This window comes from Ornithodoros turicata, chromosome 5 (genome assembly GCF_037126465.1).
Source record: "Ornithodoros turicata isolate Travis chromosome 5, ASM3712646v1, whole genome shotgun sequence".
In the NCBI taxonomy this organism is placed as follows: Eukaryota; Metazoa; Arthropoda; class Arachnida; order Ixodida; family Argasidae; genus Ornithodoros; species Ornithodoros turicata.
In genome coordinates this window covers 59152602-59180592 of record NC_088205.1, presented here as the reverse complement: position 1 = coordinate 59180592, position 27991 = coordinate 59152602, and the positions used below count along the sequence as shown (strand labels likewise).

Sequence of the window (27991 nt, the reverse complement as noted above, 5' to 3'; positions counted from 1 at the left end):
GTGAAGTTACGGCCGTTCCGCCAACGGCCTTAAGTTTGCCGTCTGGCTAAGGTATAATGCGTTACTAAGCAAGAAAAAGTAAATAGTAAATGTATTACTTACCAAAACTGTGACTAGCAATCATAACGCATTACGATAAATAACAATAATTTCATCAAACACTACAAAAATGGGCCTCGTCGTGGTTTGTACCCCTCGCATCAATAGAGGATTTTAGTTCATCGTACGCTATCGCCTTCACATACGATGCACTGAAACTCAAGCTCTAATGACTCCCGCGAACCACAGTAACGTAACTAACATCTCCTTCTTCAACATAACGTTATAAAGTCGACCCGTGTTTATCCAGGCTTCACTACCGTAATCCGGATCCCGCGCTATCGGGACAAAAATCGTGTAGATAGATTCCAATCGATGTATTTTAGCTTCATTTATCCGGGCTTCAGCTTCCGGATCCGGACAAAAATTTCCAGGAACCACTATAGGAAAATACCCAGCAACTTGTCCCACTGATCCGGTCTTAGGCCCGGGTCAGTGTGCGACCTATACATTTGCGCCAGCAGGGGCGACAACCTTGAGGGTAGAGTGAAAGACTTTACACTCTGCTTCAACGATTTCGCCTTTCCCATTGTATCTATGCGCATGCGGTGTGATGACCAGTCCAGTCATTTGAAGCCGCAGAGCAAGGAATAACCTTCAGTCCGAAAGTCAGTAAAAAGATCCGGCAGCAGATTTCGAGTATACCTCGATGCGGACAACTATGAGGTGTGCCATTATTTCTGATGAAGACGCCGTTGCTCCATGCGTCCTTGATATATGGTCAGTTGCAATGACGACAGCCGTGGATCAGATGACGACACTGAAGAAGCACGTGTGGTGACACTCCAAGAGGCCCGAAATGCCATGCAGAAATGCTGTAATGTAATGTTCTCCAAATTAATGGAGAACTTGGTGCTTATAGTAGCCTTGCACAAGCGAGTGCATTACGAAATATTAAATACGGGTGTCGTGGACAGCCCAAGGGATGGTGTTTCTCTTATCCGGTGCCCCGCTATCCGGACATTTTCGCTGAGAACGGTCAAGTCCGGATAAGCGGGGGTCGACTGTACCTCGGCAGATGACGCCAGCCACATGGTGGCACGAGTTGCTTAAAAACTGCGTTAAATTCGGGGTGCCGGGATTTGGAAAATGATTCCACGTCCCGTTGCTCATCATGATCATAGATGTCTGGTGACGTATACAGCCACGAATAATCGTTAAGTAATAGGCTTGTATTTCTTACATCTCCTCGTGCTCTACAGAGCTATTAAGTAGCTTACGTTCCAAGGATGTCGTCTCTAAAATTCGACAGCTGTTGTTTCTGTAGCTCCGCACCAATGCCTGCAGACTCGACTCTATATAGTCGAGTCATTGCCACACATGAATAGAGCGCTAATCTACATGGTCGCGTGCAACGAAATGATACGCGGCCTGGCGTCCTCGTACTGTCGTTAACCTTGGGTGCTTCCTGTGAGTGCGACTAGGGATGTCACTTCTGTTAACATCAGCAATCACTCGAGAAGGGACGCGCAAGCCAACCGCCAACCACAAGCCAATCCTTGCGCGAGCCAACCAAAGTGGCTTTGGAGCGCGCGAACGATAACGATAACGATCGCTATGTGAAAGTTCAAGGTCGGGGTCATGCAATCCCTTTTCCCCATAAATCGATCCATTATCCTTTGTGACTGCACTGTGTTCAGTCATAGCAACGTTAACACGAAGGGTGATTGACATCGTGGAGCCATCAAATTACGAATACGTCGCCACACCAGCACTGGACTTGAGCTGTTTCCGCCCTATAGAAGGTGGCTCATTTTCACGGATACGGAGGCTATAAGACCGGAGCTGTAACGGGGGCGGATACTAAGAAACCGTCACGACTATAGATAACGGCTTTTTATCTGCGAACTAACTTGATATATGTTCCCTGCTCCATGTATACGTTCGTGTCAGGAGCGGGAAATGACAGCTTTGAGCTTCGGTCGATGTTAATTGAGCGGTTTTATTGCGCATACGTTCCACTCGTTTCGCAACGTTGCGTTTTGTCCCATCAGCCTACCATCAAAGAAAGACAACACGACATACGTGCAACCCATAGTTTATTCGACAGGTAATTTTACCTGGTGGTTTTGTTTTGCTTCCTGTCGTCATTCGGATCTGTTATCCCTCAGCTACACATTAACGCAGGTGTTTTCATTTTATGAATAAAATAAACCGATTTTTTTTTATTTTACGAATTAAAATGTTTACAAAATAACCCTTTCCGGTACTCCAGAGATTTTAAAACATTTAGGCGTTGCACTTACACTGGAAGACGCAGATCAAGAGGCAGACCAAGGCGGACTTGGCAAGTCATCGGAGAGCAGATCAGATGCCACCGTTGTCGAATTGGTCAAGGCGCACGACCGGTAACCGAGGGATGCGTGGTTCAAATCTCGATGCTGTCTGGCTTTTTCGATGACTGCCACATTTGGACTGGACGATGACCTGCTTGGCACAGTCCAAAATATTTCTGCATTGTTCCTGCGAAAGGACAACTGTAATTGGAAGAGGGTACGGTACGCTCTATGGAGCTGACAAAACACCAGTCGGCCCAGGACATGTGATTCCCCCCCCCCCCCCACACACACACAGACTGCGATAGTCGTGACGTCGACCGCCTTAGCGTGGCCAACGCCACCTAGATAGAGGAAGCCTGCTCACTCGCCGACGTGACGTACCACTTAAGGGTCAGCCAATCAGGATCGTGTTTTCAATGGCCGTAGCCAATCACGAACCACTGTCGTCTGCAAGTACTCCCTCATACCGCCTTAGCTTTATTATTCACAATCTTTAACAGCATACCGTTAGAAAGAGCACTTAATGGGCTATCTTTAAGTGTAAAAATCACTTCGGTCTAATGCCCACGTCCCCGACAGGAAGGCTACAAAATTCACGCAAAAATGCGCTTTACGGCGTTTTTGCGATTTTTTCTCAAGCGAACGGGCGGAAATACGTATCGGGCTATGCCACAGAGTTACAGTCCGGTATGTAGAGAACGAGTAGAAAAAATGTCGTCACCGTCACTTGAACGTAGGGCGCATAGGGTTGTCTCAAACTTCGGCGCGAGTGCTCGTTGATGAGGCACCATGGTGCGCGCTTCAATTTTTTTTTCCCGGCATCCGCTTCGATTTGAAGTCCGAAATTTGTACCAATGTTCATCACAAAGATGTGGACAAGAGAGAAACTGATGTTCTGAGGCTGGAACAACATAGAAGGGACAGATACAAACAAAGCCTCAAATTGCCTAAGAAGAAGACTTTCATCTTTCACAAAGATGTGGCTTTCACACAAAAAATATGTAACAAAATTGAAGGACCTCGACGGACGGGCTTGCCTGAAATGAGATGAAATCACCCCCAAGCGAATTTTACACCGGATACAGTCTAAACAAGCCACTTTCGGCGTTGGAAGGGCGGCTGCATTGAAATCACGTCGAACAAGCAGGACCGTCCTTGAGATATCTGTATCTTCTTGCGTGACCAAACTATAACCGCTGAGTCTGAAGTCCTTCTTAACATAAGCTTCACTAAGCAAGCAGAGCGAATACATCACAGAAACATGTCTTTTTCATCCAAGACCCGCTAGTGGATTCGAAGTGAGAGAGGGAAGCCGCCAACCATAGAGTTCCCGTACACTTTCGTTAAGGTTCCGACCTCAGGGAGTAGGGGAATTCCCCGCGATCTTGGTACACAATGTAGTTGAAGGCCGTAAACTCGCCCCCCACCCAAGTCAAGATATGGAGGGTCGGTGTGGCCTTTTGTACACAGCAGAGACAATGGAAGCGTATATTTTTCCTTACACATTGCATCTTTTTGTAAACCTTTTTCCATAATTCTCACAGCGGGATATTATTAATATTCTAAACCTGATAACATAATAAATTTTAATCAATAAAATGAGCACAGATATGATTTAATTAAGTGAAGAAGCGAACTAGAAAACAGAACAAACACGGAAGTTTCAGCGAAGAGATGGACGGATTTTGTACTCGATACCATAGGTCATGGGAGGACATGATAAAAAGCTGTTTCGAAAAAGAAGAAATGATTCTATTATTACAGCATTTCAATACGTTTTAGACATGGTCGTATTCGGAAATATTGTTTAAATTACGGAATAGGCGATTTCAGATATTGCCGTTGTGCTCCGCACGGGGGCCCTCCGTCGCCCAAGTCACGCGCATCGTGCAGTGCGTCGTGGGAAATGATTTACATTCATGTTCGCTGCCTGTTGCTCGAAGTTGCGGGAGGTGAAGGAGAAAAAAAAACCGAAACCGTTTGCGCTCTTCTTCTTCTCTCTGACTCATGGAAACTAAATCCCAAGGTGCAGCGGGGCTTTCGCAACACGGCGCTCTCTGGTGGGCCATCCATGCAGTTTCTGAAATCGTCTATTGAAGGTGCAAGAACTTGTATGCCGAATCTATAATAGTTATACAAATATTTGCACGCCAACATCGGAAGGGCCGCTGGGATTGATGGTGGAGTTTTTGAGGTTTGCTAACGAAGAATTGAAATACACTAGACCAGATGTAATTGTAATCATTGCAATGGGCATTGCATTAATCAAGAAAGCAATCAGATCAAATTATCATATACAAGCAGTCTATATCGCGCGATTCATTACGGATTTCTTGAAATTACGCCTAACAGTTGAAATGGAAAGTACATAAAAAAATCTTATCACGTGATATGTTCCACTCCAGCGTCTGCACAATTATTTTCTTCTACCAGTTCTTGCAATGATGTCGAATGAGCAGAAGTTCAATATTGTCGTACAAGGTCTGATGTATCATCACTTATTGAAACTCAACGAACATATCAATTGCGGTGGATCACCGGACGATTTTCATCTAATACTCTCTTGTACGCCATTCAAGAATCTTCATACAAAGAAAGGAAACATCAATAAGAGACTGTGCAAGTTCATCGCAACAAAGTGCGAGTTGCTGAAGCAATACAAATACGGCGACAACGTATCGTCTGCATTAATCAACGATGGATTCAAGCGCTTAATAATAAGACTAAACTATTTGATGTCTTCTGAATTCATCAATCAAGACAACAAACAAAAACTTCAGAGTTTGGAATAGAACAACTGTAATTTATCGAAATAAACAAATGTATAACTGAAATAATAATAATTGTTGTTCGTCATCAATGTAATGAATTCTACACATCGAAAACAGCTTATTAGTATGGCTAGATTGAACACAGTGATTGCTAAGGAGACGATTATTCCACACTACGTACAAGGATCCTCGCATGGAATCAGCGCTGACAATGTTTCTTCTTTTGATATGAGATGAAACAGGTGATAAGTTAATTGCAGCATAGACGGAGTTTGTGTTCAAAGGTGGCTTGGGAAAACAACCATGGAGGTTCCCCTTGGCTCTACTGGCTCTACCACACTCTCCGAAGAGAACTTCACCGCATAGCACGTTGTCCACCAAGAATTGCCACGAATGATAGGTTTACCGCTTCTGATTCGAAAAGCGAAGGGGGCGTACGCCTTTTTGCAGCAATAGTTCTTTTTCTCATGAATGTTGTCTTTTTTTCAGTATTTAGCTCAAGACCAGTTTTTTTTTTTTTTAATGGTGAGGAACTATAATGAATATGAAAAAAGTGTTAAAATTTTATTTCTTGTTTAAGCTCCGGAGTCGCCCTCACCGAGATGTATGTATTATCGGAATTTGTTTAATTTGACGGTACGAGTTCCATTTCAGATGACTTTGCTGGATCAAATGATTGGATGTGTATGTTTAGTTATTATTAATTGTTGTTGGGGAACAAACGACAACGACATCATTTCTGGTACGTGCGCATCTATGCATGCGCACCCGCCCACGTTTTCTCATTCTCAGTAAACCTGTTGCACCCGCACTGTTCGGCCTTTTTTTCGGCAGTATCTTTTTCAGCTTATACACCGGTGTCTGACGATAGTGGTAAGTTTTTGCTTCGCAATGTAGTTCTTTTTCTCATGAATGTTGTCTTTTTCAGTATTTAGTTCAAGCCCCTTTTTGCTTGAAGAGGGTAAGGAATTATAATGAATATGAAAAAATTGTTAAAATGGTATTTCTTGTTTCAGCTCCGGAGTCGCCTCCCCCATATGTATGTATTATCGGAATTTGTTTAATTTGGCGTTAATATACGAGTTCCATTTCAGATGACTTTGCTGGATCAAATGATTGGATCAATGTTTAGTTATTATTACTTGTACCCCTGTCAGACATACTAATTTAGTGTCACTTTCAGCGAGTACACTTGCAGTAAGTGTCATTCTTTCGGAGTCACACGGCATCTTTTAGTGATACTAAATGCAAAGTACACTTACGATGAAGTGAGTTCGCCAAACTCACTTCACTTTGCCTGCGACAATCAAGTACGTAGCCTCCACGGCAGGGATTGCGTAACAAAAAGCTTATTTTTGGAAAAGGAAAGAAACAACCCAATCGGAATTTATTTTTGGACAAATTTGTTAAGACAGCGCTGATTTGTATAAGAAAGACGTAAGGATTTTTGGCGTGATTTACCGGTACTCTCGTTCACAGACTGCCCAGTAGAGTTCGTAATCCACTTCGCGTTAAGAGGACATACCACCCCCTGTTTTCTATGTGAACTTTGCATAGGTTTTGTGGCTGAACTACGAGACAGATCGGATTGCGGACACTTTCATTGGAAAGGTGACGTCAAGATCTCTTAACTCTGGGAACTGAAATATCGCTCTAGCGTTGTAATTTTTTTTACGAACCCCTGAAGGTGGGAACCCCTCTGTTTTCTATGTGAACTTTGCATAGGTTTTGTGGCTGAACTACGAGACAGATCGGAATGCGGAAACTTTCATCGGAAAGGTGACATCAAGATATCTTAACTCTGGGAACTGAAATATGGTTCTAGCGTTGTAATTTGAATAACGGAAGACAAAAACGACAGGGTCGTGGTCTGAGATAGAAACCTATGCTATCAGAACATGGGAGGACCAAGCGAAACGCGAAAGTGTATGCTGACATCGCGGGCCAGTTGCGCGCGCAAGACATAGTAAACACCGCCAAAGAGCTGAAGAAGAAGATTGAAAATTTGTCAAATAAATATACTTGTGTTGGTTCGCAACAATTATATTTATGACGTTCAATCGACTTCAACTGCGAAGAAAATCTTTATGAAATGTTTCTGGACGTAAGAAAAATGCAAGAAAGCATGGCGCACTCCCCGATGTTAGGTGGGAGTTCAAGCTCGCCCATCGTCATCACCATGACTGCTTAGTGACACTGCCGTGTAGCAGGAGCCTAGTGAAAGTGACATTACGGGACGGAGTGCACTTCAAATAAGTGACACTAAATTAGTACGTCTGACAGGGGTATTAGTATATTTTTCAGCTTATACACCGGTACAGCGACCGACCCCTGAATCAGGGGCGGATCCAGGGGGGGGGGGCTGCCCCCCCCCCCCCCGAGACATACCTCTACCCCCCATTCCGGCAGATTTTCCTGCTACATGGCGAGCCCCCCCCCCCCCCCCGTCTTCTCTCTTTTTTCAGTGGGCCCCCCCCCCCCCCCCCGAGGATCTTCCCTGGATCCGCCCCTGCCCTGAATGTGAGTAAAAGTTATAGGGCTCACTATAGTTTACGGCAATAAATGAGATCCTCTTTCAGATAATTGTAGTCCAACACCACAATGTATGTATTTGTATTCTAACACGAGCATGGTTGTTGATAATGTGACTATCTTTTTTCAGATTATCCAACATTGGCTCCGAACAACTGTATGTATTATTGAATTTATAAGATGATATTAATTTAGATTCACTTAGAGATTATTGGGGTCCAGTACCACAGCCGCCGCCGCCACCGCAATGTATGTATTATTGAATGTATGAGATGATACTAAATGAGATTCTCTTTCAGATTATTGGGGTCCTGCGCTACCACCACCACCACAATGTATGTATTGTTATAATGCGAGTGTGGTTTTGATAATGTGATTATGTTTTTTCAGATTACCAGACGTTGGCTCCGCAATGTATGTATTTTTGAATGCAATTGCGGTTTCATATAACAATAATCCCTTTTTTCAGGTCATTGCTGTGTCCAACGTGAGTTATCGAGTGGTAAGCAATGTGATGATGTTAATTTTATGTTTTCTTTCAGATGTCAACGACTTGAAGGAAGTTGTTAAGAATACGATAATTAATACATTAACAGAAATATTAAATGACGAATAAAAGTGTATTTCCTTTACATGTACTGTCTAGCGTTTTGTTTCTTCTGTTTCAGGTGGTGAAGGTTTTCCGGCTGGGTTTTTCTCGTTCACCTGATTGGCATCACAATTTGCAGCACTATTGGCATTACAATTTGCACAATTCCCAGCACTATTGGCATTACAATTGGCTTTAATAAATATATTTCAACTTGTACTTTTTGTGTATGACTCCGCTTTGCATGTTTATGCATTATATAAGCGCGCGGACAACCCTCCGCACACGCGCGACAGCCACGCGCACTAGATTACATTAGAATACCTGGTTTATTATTCACCCACACATAATGTATTTAATTACCTACCCATGGGTACGAGTGTGCTTTCATAATGACGTTTCAGCATCAAACGCACAGTCCATGATGTATACTAATACCACTTCGCCACCCCATTTCCAATTACATGGGTAAAGACAGAAGACCTAAATCAGCTTGCTTTCTTTTTGCACAGAGGAGGAAACGCGAGACAGCGCTATACAAGGCACACGAACCCTTATTGGTGATTCTCACCTGTGACATCTCACAGCGACATCTCACGGTCCTCAAACTGTGAAAATATGCTATACAAACACCTAACTTGTTCTGCTATAATATATTCACGCTAATTACCATCCCCGTTGTTATTACTTCCTCGTCTCTGTTATTACGGCTGACAGCTAGCTCTAAGCGCTGCACTGTTGCACATGTGACCTTCCCTTCCTCTTGTTACGCTGCAAAGGGATGCTGAGTCATTCACGCGCGCCACTGGTTATTGTGTCTCAGTCTGACCTTGTCTGTAATTGCCACGCATGAGTAAAGGCGAGAGCTACATGAATACGTACGATAATTGGCGGTATATATAGTAAAACTTCCAGTTCCATGTGACGGTGCGCTAAATAAATTCTTTGATCGTGTCTACCTTCCATCAATTTTCATAGTTGCCAACTGGCACGACTGGAGCTCCTATTAACCACTAAATGGGATGGTGTAATGGATGTAACACGACGACAGAATCAGCGGGCAGAGCGCTCGGCAATAGCACGCCACCAGTTCCAACTGAACTACCAACCCACCGACCGACCGACGCAAGAAAGGACGCAAACACGGACACATGCTACAAGCCTAAGCAATTGCTGGAGCTACGAACACGTCCAGCACCACGAAACACTGAGTCATCTACGACATCTCCCAGGTCAAAGAATCACCCTGAGGCCCAATGCTTGTGTCTAAACTGCGAGACAACTGGTCACTTCGTTTCTCGTTGTACCGTGCCTTTAACTCGAGAATTTTTAGACTGGCACTAATGGTTTATGGCAGGCGCAGCGTCACTGATTTCGGGAAACGAATCGCTAATGTCTCTGACACCTGCGCCGAGGAATCAGGTCAGGTGCAGTACACCAGCAGGTACCACGAAGGTCTTCCCCATCAAACTGGAATGGACGTCGACAATTAGCGCTTTGAGACTCTGGTTCTTCAAGATCTGTGTTGAACGAGTTTGTTGCTGATGCGCTCGGGCTTCATATTGCACCGTCACCTGTACGACTGGAAGGAGCCAACGGTCAACCCCCTCATTGTTAAAGGGCAGGTCAAAGCGACAGCATTAGTTGATGACCAGACTTTCGACCCACCCATTCATCGTTGTCCCTCATGCACTTGCAAGCAGACAAAGTGTTGCTGGAGAATGATTTCCTTGCGACCTCCCAAGCTGTTATTGAGTGCGGCAGAGATACCTTCCAAGTAGCTGGCGACAGATCTACGCAACGGATTCGGCTCTTGAAACAAGTTGTTTTTACCTCCCCGCTCTTGAAAGTCAGTTGAGGTAAAAGTTTCCGATCACGAGGATGCCGTCATGGTGACGAGCTCAGACCTCTTTACAAAACGGTATGGACTGGACGTCGAACCCATGTTGGCTGGAGCAGAAACGAACTGTGCATGTGTAATGTTAATCAACCCATTGTTCGAACCAGTTATGGTTATATTCCACGCAACGGTAGGACTCGCAGAACAGGTACGGGATATGGAAGAAGTGTATTTCAGCGACTCTGAAATTGAACAAGTGCTTCACCGTTCAAGTGCTGAAGGCGAAGAAACTAATACACAAAGCCCTGTTCAGTCCCCTTGTTCCGGTCACCACACGATTGATATATGTGGTATTTGGGTCACCAAATGTAGAGGAGGTGGTGTTCCCCTACATGAGTCCTGACCGGCGATGATGGAATGTCCCAGCGGGCAGATGTGCGTGGCCTCACGCTAGGACGGTGCCGGTAGCGCGCGGCAGCAGAGACGCGTCGTCGTCGTCGTCCACGGGCCGCCACAGCATCAATGTTGGAGCGGATCTAACCTGTGCACAGCAGTCAACGTCGCGAAGCTTTCTTGCCAAGCATCTCTCATCTTTCGCTAGAAATGCTACCAACGTTGGACACTGTTTGGTTCAGACTCACGCGATTTCAACAAAGGACGCGGTACCAGTAGCTCAGCGTGCAAGGCTGTTGTCACCAGCACAGAGAGACCTTGTCAAAGCGATGATCAAAGACCTCGTTGACGCTGGCTTGGTAAGGCCATCCCGCAGCGCTTAGGCATCACCGTTAGTCCTTTTAAAGAAAAAGGATGGAACGACACGCATGGTGTGTGGACTACAGAAAAGTGAATGCCGTAGAAGATTCTGTGTATGCTTTTCCCCCCGTTGGAGGCGCCTTACAAGCCCTGACAGGTTGCAAGTATACTTCTCAGCCATGGACCTCGCATCTGGGTTTCAAAGAAGAGGACATTGAGAAGACAGCCTTCGTAACGCCTTGTGGTCTTTACGAGTATCTGAGGATGCCTTTTGGCTTAAAAGGAGCACCGTTCACTTGCCAACGAGCAGTCGATGCGGTAATCGACTATGCCAAATTTAATTACGCCCTCGTATACATGGATGATTGCATTGTCTACAGCAAGACTTTTGGCGAACACCTGAATCATCTGACGACCATTCTTGAACGCTTTAAATAGTCGGACTTAATTAAAGCTCAAGTCACAGAAATGTTCATTCTTTTGTACCAAGATATCTTACTTGGGACACGTTGTTACGAGCAGAGTTCGAGGTAACTCGTTACTGTAACTAAGTTCCTTTTTTCGGTAACTTATAACTTAACTCGGTACTTTTGCGCCGTGGTAACTTTCGGAGGAACTCTTTCCTTTTTCAGGTAACTTTGCCAAAGTAACTTAAGCTAAGTTTTAAGTTACTTTTCATTCGTCTTTCACTCACGTCCACATATTTTCTTGCTTTCTCTCCGGTTCTTTCATGACATTTTATGCCATAAAGCGTGATATTGAATCAATGACAGTATTCTATTCAGGAAGTAGGAACCGCTGCCATTGAAATGAAGCTGAACCATTGTGCGCCCACATGGAGTAAGATGCAAAGCGTTCGAACTGTTGGACATAAATGAAAACATCTAAGCGTCTTGCAGTCCTCCGCAGGCAACTCAAGGTCTAACTCAACTGCTCACGCGCGCTGCACCTGTGTAGTGCTACTTTGTGTCCGAAGTAACTTAGAAGTAACTCGTTCTTTTTTTTTAAGGAACTCCGTAACTGCGAATTACATTTCAGGCTGAAGAACTTCGTTATTAACTTAGTTACATTTTTCACACGGTAACTTAACTTGTAACGCAGTTCTTTTTGACGGGTAACTTCTCGATCTATGGTTACGAGACACGGCCTATCACCTGATTATCAAGATAGCAGCAGTACAAGGATTCCCAGTGCCAAGCAACGTCAAAGACCTTCAACCATATCTCGGTTTGACGAATTATTTTCGGAAATTTACCCCAAGCTAAAGCGTTCTCGCTGCGCCCTTGCGGGATCTTGTGAAAAAGGATGTTCCTTCTGTATGGACTGACGCACAGACGTCAGCATTCTCAGACCTCAAAGAAGCACTCTGTAACGAGCCAACCGTCAGGTTATTCTCCGACGACCCATCCTTTCGCATCCAGGGTCATACAGATGCATAGGCGGAGAGTTTTCAATCTGCCGGAGGGGGCCGGGGCACAACGTCCCTTCCCCCCTTTCATGCACAGAGGCAGGGCAGGGTGTCAGGAATTCGGTGTTGCGCCGTTGTGAGGCAAATTTTTACAGGATTTTCATGATCACTCGCATGAAACACGCAATTCTTAAGGTAATTCCTCGAAACTTCCATCCCTGGGGGGGGGGGGGGGGGGGAATGTTCCGGGGGGGCTCACATCCTCACCGCTGTAGACCGCTTCACCCGGCACCGTCGCAGTGCCAGATGCACACGCATACGCCGAAGGCCGAGCGCCAGCTGTGCAGGGCCGCACAAATGTAGCACAGCGAGGCTAGCGCTCCCGAGTCTAAAAATTTTTTCTAGCTTTGTCGTGGCTTACAACTCACGCGAAGTCGGCCCGGTAGTCGTGGTGGTCGTTGTTTAACTGAGCAGTCTGCCTCCCTGATAGCCGAACCTGATGTTGTGAATGTTGCGCACCATGTCTCCAAACAGAAAGTCATTTATTGTTCTTTTGTGGCAGGGGTCCACTGCCCCGTGCGTTTTTATTAGTTTTTATGAATCGCCACGACATGGTGTCTAGACGTGGCACTCTCTAGCTCGACTCAGATACACGGAGTGCACATAATGTAGTGTAACCGGGACTTGTCCAAAAGTCGCACGCTGATGAAAACCGGGTGAAGTCGGGGGAAGACAGAGCGCGCGGTACTTTCGCCAGTACGGAAGCCTCGGTTCGACTTACGGACTTCGCACCACCGTGGATAGCGGCAGCTCTTCAGGCGGTGCCGTAACGACTTCCTCCAATCAAACTACTGCCCCAACTGAATGTCCTCAGAGAAGAAAAGGGCGGTGCGACCAGCCCAGCTGGGAAACAGCTTGCCAAGGGTTGGCAATACGCGGCCATGACAACATAGAGAGCGATCTCCAACAGCTCTTAGAACTTCGCGGAAATGACGTACCGGAGGTGAAGTCATGGCTTCGCCGCACAAAATTCAAGTGGATTTCGCACGACATTTTAAACGAACAGGTGAAAATGATGGTTCATGATGTACTTCGTAACCTTTCTTTCTTTCTTTATTGCGAATGTGGAACACATACATAGTTTGAGGGGATATGCCAAAAAGCAGCGGATGGCTGCTTGACTGGGGCATTATCCCGGGAATGACATTTGTTGTGACAGCAACAGCATATAGAAAAGAGAGAAAAATAAAACAGGAAAGAAACGTAGATACCTATCTGTACACACACATATATATATATACAAACATAGATACATACACACCGGGGAATGAAGTGGTCACTATATCATCTCAGGCCTCGTGAAGTTACATATACACAGATATATGAATAGGTACAATTCTGACTTTAATGCTAAATAAATACCGCACGCAATGAAGACAGTGACATGTTGACACCTTACAGATGAAATCCGTGAAGCGGGGCATTGCAGTGATCATGGATGAGACGACAGACATATCCGTCAAGGAACAAGTATCACTATGCTTCTGAACAGTGCAAGCGAACTTAAAAGTTGAGGAGTTGTTCTGCGTTTTTTTTTTTTTTTGTTTTTTTTTTTTTTTCTTTTTAGTACAGCGGACACGAGAGCGACAACCCTCTTCGCCACCTTGTTTGCTGAACCACACGTGGCCAAAGCTATCCCAAGAAAGCACGCGGGTCACGCGTCCTACATTGAATGCTAGCATTCCATTGACAAAGCAAATTCGTGTGACTCCGCCAGGAGCAAGCTCGAAACCGGGTTCCGGAAAAAATGGCCCCGGAAGAAAAGGTCCCGGACGGCAAGGGCGGAAGAAGTGGTCCCGCGTCTAGAGTTTCTCTTGCTTGCGACATAAGCAGTGGAAAGAGAGTGCAGCGTGTGGGTTAGTTTATTATTTAATTAGGTTATTTATATATGTACAGGTTAGTCTCAGTTCGCCGTTGACATTTCCAGCGCGCGACTGGGATGGGACCATTTTTTCATTCTTTGTCGTCGGGACCATTTCGGGGGCCATTTTTTCCCAAACCCCACGAAACCCCACACAGCGCGGGGTAAAAATTGCTCTACCAATGAAGTTCGCCACTATAGTGTGAGCTTCTTGTTCCTTGCGTCGCTCACAACGTTACATACGATAACATACCTACTTTGTTGTGACTGAGAGGTGGGATGACTGATGAAAAATATCAAATTTGTGCTTCATGTTTTCAACCACGCCCATGATTGAAGCTTAATAGTAAAATAATGCACACGCGTGCACAAGCACTGCAGAATTCACGTTGGCTATGTCGATATGTCACTATGTCATCATTACTTATTTGTTGTTGTTGTTGTTGTTGGGAAAGGCGGTGCATGAGTTTAATAATCGAGTGCGTTTATTGGTCGTTCATTTTCTTTAAAAAATATGTTTAATAGTTGACAGATTTAAGAAGTGAAAATTTCGCGCACCTGACAAGTGCGAAAGCGAATAAAAATAATGTGTATCAATGCTGCTTCTACGAAATGCTGTGAGGGTAAAATCGTGCTTAGTGCTAATAAGTTAATCCAGCCATATATTTTAACCTTGACTTCGCGAAATGCAGTGAGCATGCCCTGTGGCCGCTTCGTGAAAATTTGGATCCGCAAGTTTTTGTTGCTGTTGTTGTAATACATAGTATGCTTCAACAGCTAGTACATGGCAGAGTTGTACCCGCTACCAAAACAAAGTAACGGAATACCGCTACCCGTTACTCTACAAAAAAGTAGCCCAGTACTAGCGTCGCTACAAATTTGAAAAAGTAACGTGATACCGCTGCCGCTACCAAATAAAAGTAACGTAAATACTACTATGCCGCTACTTTTCGGCTACCGTACCCATCTCTAGGTAACACCTTATCGTGGGCATCTCGTTGCCGAGTGTGTCTAAAGGCAGTGCAATATTTATTTTCCCTCACACAGCCAGAAAGCAGGATAAGCTATACCACTATTTACAGCCAACATACACTCTAAATCGTTTTACACCTTAAAGGGTGTAAATCAAAATGTTCATGGCGCACACCTTTTAAGGTGTATTTTAACACCCTCATGGCGATTGGGGTGTAAAGGGTATAACGCTGAATAAAACTGCTGGGTTCGTGGCAATATGCTGGTAACTGTGTATTCACAATTACCAGTATATTGCATATAATCACAGTGAGGTCCATATATGTATGCACATCAAGGTGATTAAATGCGTGTAAACATGCACAGCCGACAAACAGACAATCATGTATGGCACGGCAGCTGTTCATGGCAATGAAGCATGGCAGCTGTCTACAGTCTTTCGTGAAATTGTAGACCTTCTCATGAGCAGGCACCTCCCCCATGTGCATGTTAATTACTTAGAACGTTGCATTTATTCGTTTCTTCAAGGATTTGCAGTGTGGTACCCACAAATATCTAACCCCTGTAAAATGCATTACATTGTTCATTAACCGCGACTCATCAGGATGTTTGGTCCTCTCCTAGCTCTATGGTGTATACGTTTCGAAGGGAAACACTAGCATTTTAAAGATGTTGCTAGAAAAACTCGAAATTTTAAGAACGTAACCCTTTCATTAGCAAGAAGACATGCATTTTATCAAATGTGTGTGTGATCGCAACCCTTCATCAGAAATGCCACATCTACTGATGGTTCCAAGGAGATACTACTTGAACATGCCCCAGAAGCAATTCAGAGTTACATTCATGACCGTGATATTCACGCAGAATCGATAGTCTATGTGAAAAGTGCAGTTGGTAATGATAACGCATTTGCTGTTGGCTGTGTTGTTGCAAAAGAACCTTCCGTTGAGGACTTACCCGTGTTCGTTGAGATTGCAGGCATATATGTTATTAACTCTGATACCATTTTTCTCATACAAATATTAACTGCAGTTGAGTATGATGAGCACTGTCATGTATTTGTTCTGTCTTGCAATGAGGAGCAAAGTGTTTTAAGAAATTTAAGCACTATCTCAAGAGATCTGCTAAATCTGCATATATTATCTGATGGTAGACGTGTTGTAAATCCACGCCATGCACTTTTGTAACGTAATTTCCCGTTCCCTATTGTTGTATATATTTACTCTTGTTCATGTGAACGAAAATAAACATACTCCCTTTATACACCCAGGCGACACACTTATGACCATATTTCACCTGAGGGTGTAGTACAGCATTGTTACACCCTCAGGAACTTCCAAAACAAAGTTTTAGGGTGTGAAAGGGGTGCGATCTTTGTTACTACACCTATTTTACACCTTTAAAGGTGTGAAACGATTTAGAGTGTACTATATTATTTCACATTGATCGTGACCTTGAGATGATGCGCATTTAAAATATATTTTAATGCACATATCGCATATATCGAAAATATGTGGAAAGCGGTTTAATAATTTTCCATCAGAACGTTTCGGACACAATACTTTTCTTATTTTTTTCTGCAAAACAGTATTTTGTTCGAGATATCCGCGAATCCCAACCCCAAACTTTTCCGTCTGCTTGCAGTTGAGGGATTGGTCAGTTTTCTCTGTGGTCAAGTGGCGCGACTGCCATCATAACCGACCACTCTATACAGTAATCAGTAAGTAGCTACCATGTGGTAAAAAGATCAAACAAATGGCATAATGTTTGCTCATGCTTTCGCCAGAGCAAACCCTTCCGAGAAAAATAGACAGCACCAGTCTCACAGGAATTAGGAGCAGACTTGTACTTATTTGGAGTATTGTATTTAAAATACTGTATTTTAAATACAATTTGCGGTATTTTGGTACTCTACTCAATACTTTTTGTTTTGTGTATTTGTACTCTATTTAAAATACATTTTATGGTATTTTCTACTCAATACTCTAATTACATATTTTGGATCTCCCTCTCAAACTTTCTGTGTCTCGTTTTCCATTATCTTGCTTGTTCAGTGGAAATTTCCTGAGTTCTTCGGACTTGACCCGGACACTGGCCTTTCTTGGAAGTCTCCATTTATAGATCTTGACCCGTGTGTACTAATCCTTTGCGAGTGAGGGTTCTATTATGTGTGCCCTGACGCGGTAACGCCGAATTCTGACCTCGCCGAGCAGGGACCTGCTAGAAGTTTGCTTTGTTCTGGGTCACATATACTTAGTGGAGTTATGTGGTGTCCCTTTGTCATCTTTTTGGGACTTTGTGTTTAGATGGCTCCTAACACACAGGGACGGCTTGCGTAGTGGTTAGGCCTCATATCCTCCAAATGCCCATTTCCACCGACGTCCCAAATCAACCAAAAGCTCATTTCATCCGAAAAAATGTTCGGAGGTTCTGGGCTTTCGGTTGACCTGGGCACGCGGGTGGCAGTGACCCATATCCCCCAAAAGCTCTTTTCATCCGAGCGCCCAGAACCACCGAAAGCGGGATACTTGAAAGGACACTATTCCTCTGTTTGTCAGGGAGAGGAGGAAGGCTGAGCGGTTTTTGGGTGTGCGGGAATCCAATTCTGCAACTGAGTCAGAAGTGAAGTTTGCAAAGGAAAGGTATTATTGATGTCGATCGCGTACAAGAAATGATCCGATCCGAACAGAGAGATATTTTCCATGTGAGTGACAGAGCTCCAAGCACTGTGTAGGTCATCAGAGTGGAAAGTAAATATAGTAACAAAGCGCCCACTTCACAGGTATCGAAGAAGGTTACAAAAAGGACCTCCTCCTTTACTTTTCTTTCACGGGTTCTTTTAATACAGTTCAGACGTTCAGAAAACACGCTATTAACCGGCTGAAACAACCCCTAGAAAAAGCTTGCAAACAGTCTGAATGCATGAAACCGACATATCGTCTGAACTGTCGATCTCCTCTGAAGGCGCTTGAGGTTTGTTTGTTTTCCGCCGTCCCGCTAAATGTTCCAGCCACAGAACATACCACTCCCACCATGCTCTTTTTCCGTGAATCATGACGCGAACTTCCATGACCTTCTGAAGATAGTGCTTCTCCCGTCAGCAACGTGCATACCAATAAAATTCATTTTCGGGATTCTCTCCGTTCAGATCACTTCTTGAACGCGATCTCATTTATACACACCGAGTGTCGTGTCATTTCTATCCAACTACGATCAAACTTCTTTAATATAGATCTCGTGTATCAGCTCTCATATTTATATTAGTCATATATGTTACATCTCTAAGGAGAATTATTAGTAAGCAGGGGAACAAAGGAAGCTGTGCAAATCAACGGACCGCATACCTCATGCTACAGAACATTTCGAGCACCGGATGAGCAGCAGTCAGGAACCCACGTGACCCTCTCTGGCGAGTTGAAGGAGGTACAACTCGAAGCAGAGTTAACTGGAACGCCACTTCGACCGCTGAATCGGGAAGAGAATCACCCTAGCGGCGCTTAGGAGAAATAAAGGGAAATAATGTTTCCACTGTCCTACTTATGGCGAATTGTGGTGGTCATTTAATTACAACACTGCCTGGCACTCGGAAATTGCTAGGTCGGCTCCGGAGCTGGACCATTTGACAGTTGCCACCCGAACATGAGTGCCAGGGATCTGGCGGTTTTAGGATCAGGATCAGGCTCGTCTCATCCCTTTTGAATCAGGGCAGAGTTCGTACACTTGGATCACGCTAGGGCCATCGCGGTCGCCTGTCTTCGGGTTCCGTCGTCTGCTAAATCACGTGAACTTCGACGTGCGGTCCAATGAGAGCACTCGCCACCGTTGCAGTGCGGATTTGACGACACCGGATATAGTTGGGCAACGCTCGATCGTTTCGAGACCGGACGAAAAAAGTAATAGCTGGGAAATTCCGGGCGCACGGAAAGTGCCACGCGAACATGCAAGATTGCTTGACTGCTTGGGATCTGGCAAAAAAAAAAAAGAAGAAAAAGAAAAGAAAAGTTGCCACCAAATGATCACCACCATGATGCTGCGAGGGTGTTGAGCATGAGCCTTGGCATGAGCCTTGGCATGAGTTGTTGACTCGGCATTACTCTCACCGGTGGTTATCATCGCGATGTTTGTTTGGGTTTGAGACGATTATGTAAAGGTGTATGCTGGCCGATATCACGCGGATACGATGCTGTTATCTCATTGATACGCGCAAAGGTGGACAGCAACTCCAAAAAATTTTCCACTAGACCCCGTGCATCCTCATTTGTTCTTCATTTGTTTTATCACAAATCTGAAAATGCCCCACTGAGCGAACGCGACCACTTTCGCGTGTATCAATGAGATAAAGGCATCGTATCCGTGCGATATCAGCCGGCATACACCTTCACATAATCGCCGCAAACACAAACAAACATCGCGACGATAACCGCAGCTAAGGGCAATGCCGAGTCAATAGCTCATGGCAAGGCTCACATCTCCACAGCAACACAACCATAGTGGGACAGTCGGAACACTATTTGCCTTTATTTCTCGTAAGAGCCGCTAGGGTTGCTCTCTCCCCGAGTTTAGCTCCGCCAGTCGAAGTGGCGTTCCAGTTAACTCTGCCTCGAGATGTACATCGGATTCCCGCATACTTGGGAACCGCTCACCCTTCCTCCTCTCCCTGTTAAACGGTGGGTGCGTGTCCTTTGAAGTATCCCGCTTTCGGTGGTTCTGGGCGCTTGGATGAAGAGATCACTTGGGGGATATGGGTCACTGCCACCCGCATGCCCAGATCAACCGAAAGCCCAGAACCTCCGAATATTTTTTTGGAGGAAATGAGCTTTTGGTTGAATTGGGACGTCGGTGGAAATGGGCGTTTGGAGGATATGATCTCCTACCTGCGTAGTACGCGGGGTTTAGGTGATTCATGTCACATAGCGGCGACATACCGCATTGACCAGTGACTGGTGACTTTTTGCGTTCAAGGATAAATAGTAGTATCTTAATTGTATTTCAAATACTTTTTGAAGTATTTCGTACTCTATCTTAATTACTTTAATTTTCATGTATTTTCTATCTTAATTACATTCTAACGTCAGTATTTATTATCTTATCTTAGATACATTTTTGAGTATCTTGTACATGTCTGATTAGGAGTTACTCTTCTTTTCCACTCTCTGCTTCCAATCTTCTAGCCACACTACGGCTTCTCTTACAAAGCGTTTGACTATTAATTAGCATGTTGGCATACGCTGCCCTGGAATAATATTATTTCTTCATTTTGTGTGGCTCACATACTTACAGTGTAACGTACTCAATATGGGAAAATAACTAGGTCGCGTTCGGCAACCTGTGTAAGCTAAGATTCGATCTTGCCAGAAATATGCTTCACCTGCAGCACAAACACCTTAAAGCAAAGTCGGCGGTACGTTTTGAGTGCAATGACTACACTATAGCGATGTCTTGTGGCGTTTCCGATATATTTTCGTGTTCCTGTTCCAAAAGACACGACGCTATTTATCCGCTCCAAACCATAAAGTTGCAAAACAGAGTTTGAAATGTGCTGTCAACACGTTCACACTCTATAGTTTTGCAATTGATTGTATATGACGGAAACTAGCTTCGTAGCCCATATTATGCGGTATGTCATACATACCTCTTTGTGTTTCGCAAATGTGAGCTAGAAAGTTTAAATTAGTAGTAAGTAGTAAGTTTAAGTAAAACACAAATTACTTCCCTAAATGTTCGATTGCGCTTGAGGAAGATTGTCACATCAGTCTGCCTGAATAACATTAACTAAAAGGGATAAAAAGAACAAAATTCTTCTTTGCCGTTATCTCGCTTTTCCTCTGTGTTTCACTTCTTCAATACTATGAGAAGTAGCGGTAGCAGTGGCGGAGGAAGGGTTCGTCGCTACCCATATTTGTAGCGCAAATACTTTTTCCGTTACCATTTTAAAACGTAGCGGGATCGCTACTCCGCTACTGAAAAAAAATAGCGAACACGATAGTGCCGCTACTATAGTAGCGCTGCTATGTACAACATTGGTACATGGTGAGACACTGGGAAGGTTATCCGTATATTCTCATGGGTGACTCCATACCATAATCCTGCAAGGAATGGACATTCCCTGGGTAGGTGAACCTCAGAAAGGTATTTTTGTACTTCGTATCTAGAGGAATGGTCCTGCTTTTTATATGTGAGATGGTGTTCTTCCTTCTAGTACTCCCATGCACAGAAAACGAGCACTGGGTGGTATTTGACCCCCCCCCCCTCACTCCCCTTACCTATCAGTACCACCACGGTCGTACCACACAAATGCTGACTAGACATTTTGGGTTCAATACCTCCAAACAGTAAAGAAAAGCGAGCAGGTTTATAAAGGGCCGACACGACTGACAGAACCTAAGACGTCATATCTTGCGTTATGGAAGTCATTATCGCCACCAAGGGTAGGCCGAAGCTGTTTTTTTAGCATCTGTCCAACGATGCATTCGTTTCTAAAGAGGTTCGAAAAGTAAAATTGTGATTTGAAAAATACAGCGCTTATTATCATTCACTGTTTCACGCGGTGGAGAAGAGTGCTGAAACTGAAAAGTTATGAGACTGTCACGGTGGAGACATGGTAAAAAAAAAAAAGAAAAAGAAATGAAAAGAAGAAGAAAAATAGAACGGGGTGAATTGTCCGCTCCCACTGCGATCCGGATATTTTCGCTGGGAGCGGTCAAGTCTGGATAAACGGAGGTCGATTGTATAAACGGAAACACTATATTCCAACTGTTTTCAATGCCATCCCTGGACTCTTATTCCACGAAACCTCAAAACGTGACAAGAAATTAATTAAGAAACGGGTGCTGTGCAAATAACGACCATTGCATAATGTAAGCATTGAATTTCTGGGCACGTTTCTTGACTGATATATTGTTCCGGCACTAGTATATGTTTCTCGAACGTGTTGTGGTTGGTCCATGTTGTAAATGTTGTATTTTTCTTTCATTTTGTTTATTCCCTTCTACGTAAGTGCATATACATATATTCCCGGCAACACTGCTACTGTCTGTCGATGCTAAGGACGGCCCACATGCCATCCGGCATAGGCCATCCTGTTGTAGACGTGTGTATTTGTTTATGAAAGAAATTATTATTACTATTACGCATTTTTATTCGGTATTTCTATCTCTTGCACAGTTTTTGTGTACCTCCGTATTTTTCTTACTCCTGCTAACTCCAATGGGATATTGCCCAATACAGCTCGACTGCCAATGCAATGAATGCATATGCCTATAAATATATGTCCATATATATGTACCCCCCCCCCCCCCCCACCTGGAAGTACGGTACCCCGGAGATATCGATTTCTGGGGAAATTACGTACTTCTGATGCGCGTTAAAAAGTTGTAATTGTCGCAACATTCCAACAGTGTCTTTCCTTTTATTCCAAGAAATATATTGCTATTTTCCTCGCGGAAAAAGCATTGGATAGGTTCCTTACCGTTGTTGACTTCTTTCTTTCGTTTTTAACAATTACCTTCCTAGTAGAACGATCGACAGTTTCAAATAGCTTCCCCTTTCGATGTAGGAAACGTTCACGACGCGTCCCTATCTTGAGGGAGCAGCCGTCAATTCTCGCGTGCGGATGCTGCCTTCTGTGTTATCTATACTAAATTATGCATTCGAGCGAGCGCAATTAGTTTCGAAAGTTTTAGCCGCTGGTGGAGAACACCTCGTTATTCGCCTTCTCACACTGAGGAACAAAAATAAATTCCGTTTAATACTTCGTTCAAAGTTTATTCATAGTACAGCGATTGATATGTTGAATGTATCGAACGCTAACGCCCGTTCGCTGTGCGCGTTGGAACGTGCGTAGCCGAAGCCCAGAGTGCACGTCACGAAACTGTGCGAAAAACTCACGAAATAGCGCCATCTGTCGAGTGCGCCGCTCCCGACCGCCATGGCAAAGGCAGATCTCTAACGAGCTGCAGCGCGGCTTGAGGGGGTTCCGCTATACAGAACATTCCTGCGGAATGTACGAATGACAAACTGTTCAGAACTCTAGTCTCAGCACTAGAAATAGTCTTACAGTTTTGCGGTCGATTCCATTTTCAGCGAAATCTCACACGGCCTTTATCATCGACGTTCGGCATTTGCATTTACTTTGTTTTCTGCAATACTTCGCTTTTTAGTTTTAGCTGCTAATGTGATGGTAAGATTAAATGAGATACTGGTCTTATAAAAGGGAATATTTTGATGCAGGAGTTTTTCATACCATTTGCCGCACTGTGCCGAGCAATCTCTTCCTTAAGTTTTTAGATTCTGGCAACCACGCCACGGTTGTAGTGTTGCTGCATTTGGTAGTTGTGATATATAATTAGACGATATAATACTAGGTTTCAGATTTATATGTTGGAAGGTATCTGGTTCTATCATTGCTGCTTGCTCTCCTTAAGCCACGACTTGACCCGTTTGTCGAGCATGTGACTTCATGACCAACATTTATTTGTTATTTAATAAATAAATATTTGATCAACATAAATGCCATGATCCTGAACCTCTAATAAGAGTGGTTTTGTCCTACGTAGTTCAACTACAAGAAGTGATTTTCCTGAACACACACACACAAACACAAATAAGATTTAAAAGCAAATATTCATAGATGATGTCCTATTCTCGCGTTCTGGCCTATTTAGTGGCTCGACTAATTTATTTTCTTACTTTCCCTTGTGCACGAGAAACTGGAACACAGTAGAGAACACATGTAGAGACCGCAAATTATTGTGCACATGCTTATTTGGAGTTAGGGTGTATGTCAAGAGAGCGCACTAGGTACATATGCAAAACAACATTCCAACCTATCACATTTGACAATTCACCTGCGGGTTATGATATAATTCACCATGTTCAGCGATTTTACAAAAAGAGTCAAATCAGGATCACTCATATCACATTATGGGTCTGCCTCTCAGGTTCTGCATCAGTGGTGCATAAACGAGCGGCAAATGTTTGATTCTAAAGTGACTGCATACTCGTATCAATTCTGAATGATCGAGAATGTTAAGCTTTACTCGTTAAGCTTTAGTCTGGTCCGATAGTAGCCTCAACTACAGGATACTATTTCAGGTTTTTTCTTCATGTCATTTTCTTCCTAGTGCTCAGCTACAGCGATTCATGAATACGCACCCTTTTGTCGTTTTATTCCTCTCTGCTAGTACAGCTTCGCGCAGCAGTGCGGTGACACCTTCATCATTACTAAATAACATTATGTTTTGTTCTTCAGAGTTTCGACATACGCAGTCCTTTTCACGACAAAAAGTTGTGGTAATCAGACGATTCTTTACTAAGCAGAACGAAAAGCTTGCAGTGTCGTTTACACTATGCTGCCCGCTGCTGCCTCGCTGCACAACAAACTTTTCCTAACGCAGTGGTACATGAGGCGCTTACACATAGGATGACAACAGAAGCCCTTTTCAGCTGCCACTATTCAGTCAAACTTACTCAGGAGCAACGCAAACAGTGTACACGGAACAGCGGGACCATGCTTTCCAAGCATCGCCTCTACGAAAATGGCGCGAGCGCGTTTTCGCTAACGGGCAAGAGAGAGCGCGCTTCATTTCGCACATCTCCATATCTCCTCAGGGACGAATCGAGACCCTCGTTTTTTTGTTTTTTGTTTTTTTCTGGGGGGGGGGGGGGGGGTTCTTTGACGTAGCCCAATTTACCCACGTCTCCCGCCTTGCTCCGCGACTGACCAGATTGACCCTCATACAAAATATTCCATCTTGTACGAACATATGTTATCGCTGACGACAATATCACGGATTGCATTTTCCTCACCGGCTGACTTCGGAAATTCAGATTTTTCAGCATGATATGATGCGCGAAGGTATAATGTACAACTTTTCACTGTATTCTGCCTAACAGTGGGAAGACATGTTTTTGCCACTCGTTAATGTTACGACATCGCCCAGCGAACGCGATTAACCTTCGGCCGTGCCTTCGACAAATATATCTCTCGTTCAAAAAACTAGGCTGTGCCAACCCAGACGTAAGATAACACGACGCTTCGTGCGCGTTGTTGCATGTCTTTATTTTGTTCTCCGGGTCCGAAAAAAAAGCAAACGCTAACAAATTTAATGACAGGAACGTATTTAATAAAAAATAAACAAACGTCTGGCTGCGCAAACGCCCGCGAACAGCCGCCAAATGATGCCGCCGCGATCGATTCCGATTACGTCACTACTCGCGCGCGAACGTCAGCCCACGTGACCAACTGGCAGGCGTTCCATTCCGTGGGCGTCGCTTCGCGTGCGTAAACTTTCCGAGCTGCCTTAGGATTAAATACTCCAAGTAAGTGCAACTACTTTCCAAAACTCCAACCAACGTCGAAGTATTGAACGACGTTGCATGGACAGTGACGAAAATAATGTTTATAGACGTAACCAGCGTAACGCTCTCACTGTTTATGAAACAAGTGAATCATGTGTCAATCCCGCGAACTGCTTTTACAGGTGACATGCTCGGATGGATTCAGGGTCATTGAAATACCGTGCAGTATCATTGGTGATTTAATTGGAGGTTTATAAAGTTGCGTGCTTGAATGTGGTTGGCTACTACACATCTCATTTGGTGTGTAAATTTGGAAATTGCTTTGATTTGGTATGCAGCATTGACATATCTGCCGGCTCTCTTTGTGTTTATTGACCCGGCCTGTGTCTTTGCCCTCTTCACAGATACACCCGGTCGATGAAAGTCGTGTTCTATGTATCGCTTCAAGAGTTCCAAATACAAAAATGCCACTCCAAAGGTTCCGAAGAAAGGAGAGGCAAGTGACTTTTTTTTTTTTTTTTTTTTCGGTAGGTTTGTATGGTCTCCCCGCACGGCGTTGCGAGAAATCATTGATAGACCTCGCCTTGATCCCGAATAGCGGCCTTGTCGTGAATTCCGCGAATTGGAGATTGTACTCATACCTGTGGTTCATTTCAATATTTATTAGTTGGTAACAACAGCTCTATGAATAATTGACAACATGATGAATCTGTACTAGAAAATCATGAACTTTTACAGTTGGCCTGCCAATAATAATAAAAAAAAAGAATTACGTCGAAGGTAACAGGGGTACCACATCAAGTTACCTGTAAAAGTAGTACCCATCAAATACTCATTGGACCCATACCAGCACGCCCGTCTTTCAACTCTCAGTGCCGCTACTATTATCTATTATGCAGTGGCAACAAACAAGGTACATTTCCCATCTGCAACAGACCAGTTTGTAACTTGACATTATAAGGTTGTAAAACAGTGAGTGAGACATGCCACAAGACAAAAAATAAAAAACATCCAGCCAAGTTATTGTAACAGTGCTGAAAGAGGAAATGGAATGACTCTGAACTGAAGCTACTCATAATTCATATACATAACATTACTTGTAAGGGGTGGTGCTAGACCATAACACTCACTGTTTTTGATCAAATGAACATTTACCTTATTAGTTAGATATTTAGTATATCACAGTTTGGAAAAGTAGGATGTCAGTGAGCTGGTGATAATCTGGAGATTACGTTCCTTGAGATTTAGGGAAGAAAACAACGAACAAGAAGCAACAGGACAAGCCTCGTGAGACTTGTCCTGTTGCTTCTTGTTCGTCATCGTCTTCCCTCAATCTCGAGGATTGGCATCTCCTCGAGGATTGTTAGTCACCTCAGATGCCTCTGCTTCGATGAAATGTCGTGTGCATGTCTACTGAGGAATCGTGATTCCAATGTTTATTAGTAATTCTAATATGCTGCATGGCTTAAATTTAGGGTTGGGTGTTGGACCTATCTATTGGTGCTCCACAGTCCTTTGGGAACCATATCAAAGCTAGTGCTCTATTCAAGGCATTTAGTGTAGATAATAGAGGTAAGTCCTGAAGTACTGGAACTTACGTATAACTGATACGAGTATAATACCTTAATCATTGTGTTAATTTTTGAACAGGAGGTGGTAGTCTGGGTATTCTTCCACTCGATGAAATTGGGAAAAAGAGCAGGAACTGCCCTCTTCTTCATGCCCATGCAGGTGGGTTGTCCATTGCGACCAGTGACATTGGTTGGACTCACTAAAGTCTTATTGTGTCCTTGCAGATTTTATTACAGACTTCGACTTTTGCCCCTATGACGATGGACTGCTGGCTACTTGCTCATATGATTCAACAGTGAGCTTCGTTCATATTCTTGTTCTGCACGTTCAAACTAACATCGTCCACTGATACCATTGTCTTTGTTAACTGCATATTGCTTTAACATTACGAACAAAAGGGGGGGGGGGCTTAACATTATTTTGCTGTGTTTTCTCAGTTGTGCATTTTTCTTTCATGCTTATAATTTAACAAAGCTCCGATTTGGGCTAGTTGATAATGCTTCCCAAAGGTGGAATCGTGCTGAGAATGAGAGACAAAATACTTAAGTACAAGAGATGACAACACAAGCATGGGTGAGGAGGCTTATCAATTATCAGTGCTTATCCAGACATTTCAATATGGCAATAGACTGCGACCTCAAGCATGACTCAGCTTTAAGTTGTAGCATTGTATTTGCTTCAATTATAATTTAATCAGTTATAATTTAAGTTTTGTCTGTAGTACCAGAGCACATTGAACTGAACTACATAGAGATGATAAAGTGACAGGCACTAAAATCTCACATGTCACAAGTGTGGTGGACCATAGTCACGAGAAACAGCAAGAATTATGATAAGGACAGTGGAATAATTACCAGAAAATTCCCAGCTCAGAAGAACGAAAACTTCTTTGCTTACCAAAACTTTGCATGCTTTTGTCTGTGAAACAGATATGGGCCTGTGCCAATCTTTGTTTA

At 43.9% G+C, this 27991-nt stretch overlaps 2 protein-coding genes and 2 long non-coding RNA genes across 8 annotated transcripts in view; 2 read left to right on the top strand and 2 right to left on the bottom strand.

The window, feature by feature from the left end:
- The window catches only part of LOC135394520 (rab proteins geranylgeranyltransferase component A 1-like), a 216146-nt gene that overhangs the window by 27335 nt on the left and 160820 nt on the right, over positions 1-27991 (bottom strand). The gene's annotated exons all lie outside the window — the stretch shown is intronic.
- Positions 89-27951, bottom strand: LOC135394519 (uncharacterized). The gene is made up of 3 exons (XR_010422927.1): positions 27890-27951; positions 2346-2562; positions 89-914 (listed from the first exon to the last, which is right to left on the bottom strand). It is a non-coding gene; the product is annotated as an uncharacterized LOC135394519 (long non-coding RNA).
- LOC135396089 (uncharacterized) lies at positions 5898-8483 on the top strand. Of its 2 annotated transcripts, XR_010423296.1 has the most exons (8): positions 5898-6022; positions 6078-6110; positions 6166-7669; positions 7729-7752; positions 7812-8016; positions 8072-8095; positions 8151-8168; positions 8224-8483. It is a non-coding gene; the product is annotated as an uncharacterized LOC135396089 (long non-coding RNA). The 2 variants fall into 2 exon arrangements; XR_010423297.1 differs by lacking the exon at positions 7729-7752 and having other exon boundaries at positions 6166-6188.
- The window catches only part of LOC135394517 (coronin-7-like), a 37443-nt gene continuing 34840 nt past the window's right edge, over positions 25389-27991 (top strand). For 2 of the 4 annotated variants that reach the window (XM_064625294.1, XM_064625291.1), the window contains exons 1-5: positions 25389-25484; positions 25868-25959; positions 26939-27035; positions 27114-27194; positions 27260-27330. In XM_064625294.1, the coding sequence (XP_064481364.1) occupies positions 25897-25959; positions 26939-27035; positions 27114-27194; positions 27260-27330 (312 nt within the window). In that variant the 5' untranslated portion in view covers positions 25389-25484; positions 25868-25896. The other 2 variants (XM_064625292.1, XM_064625293.1) reach the window with 2 other exon arrangements.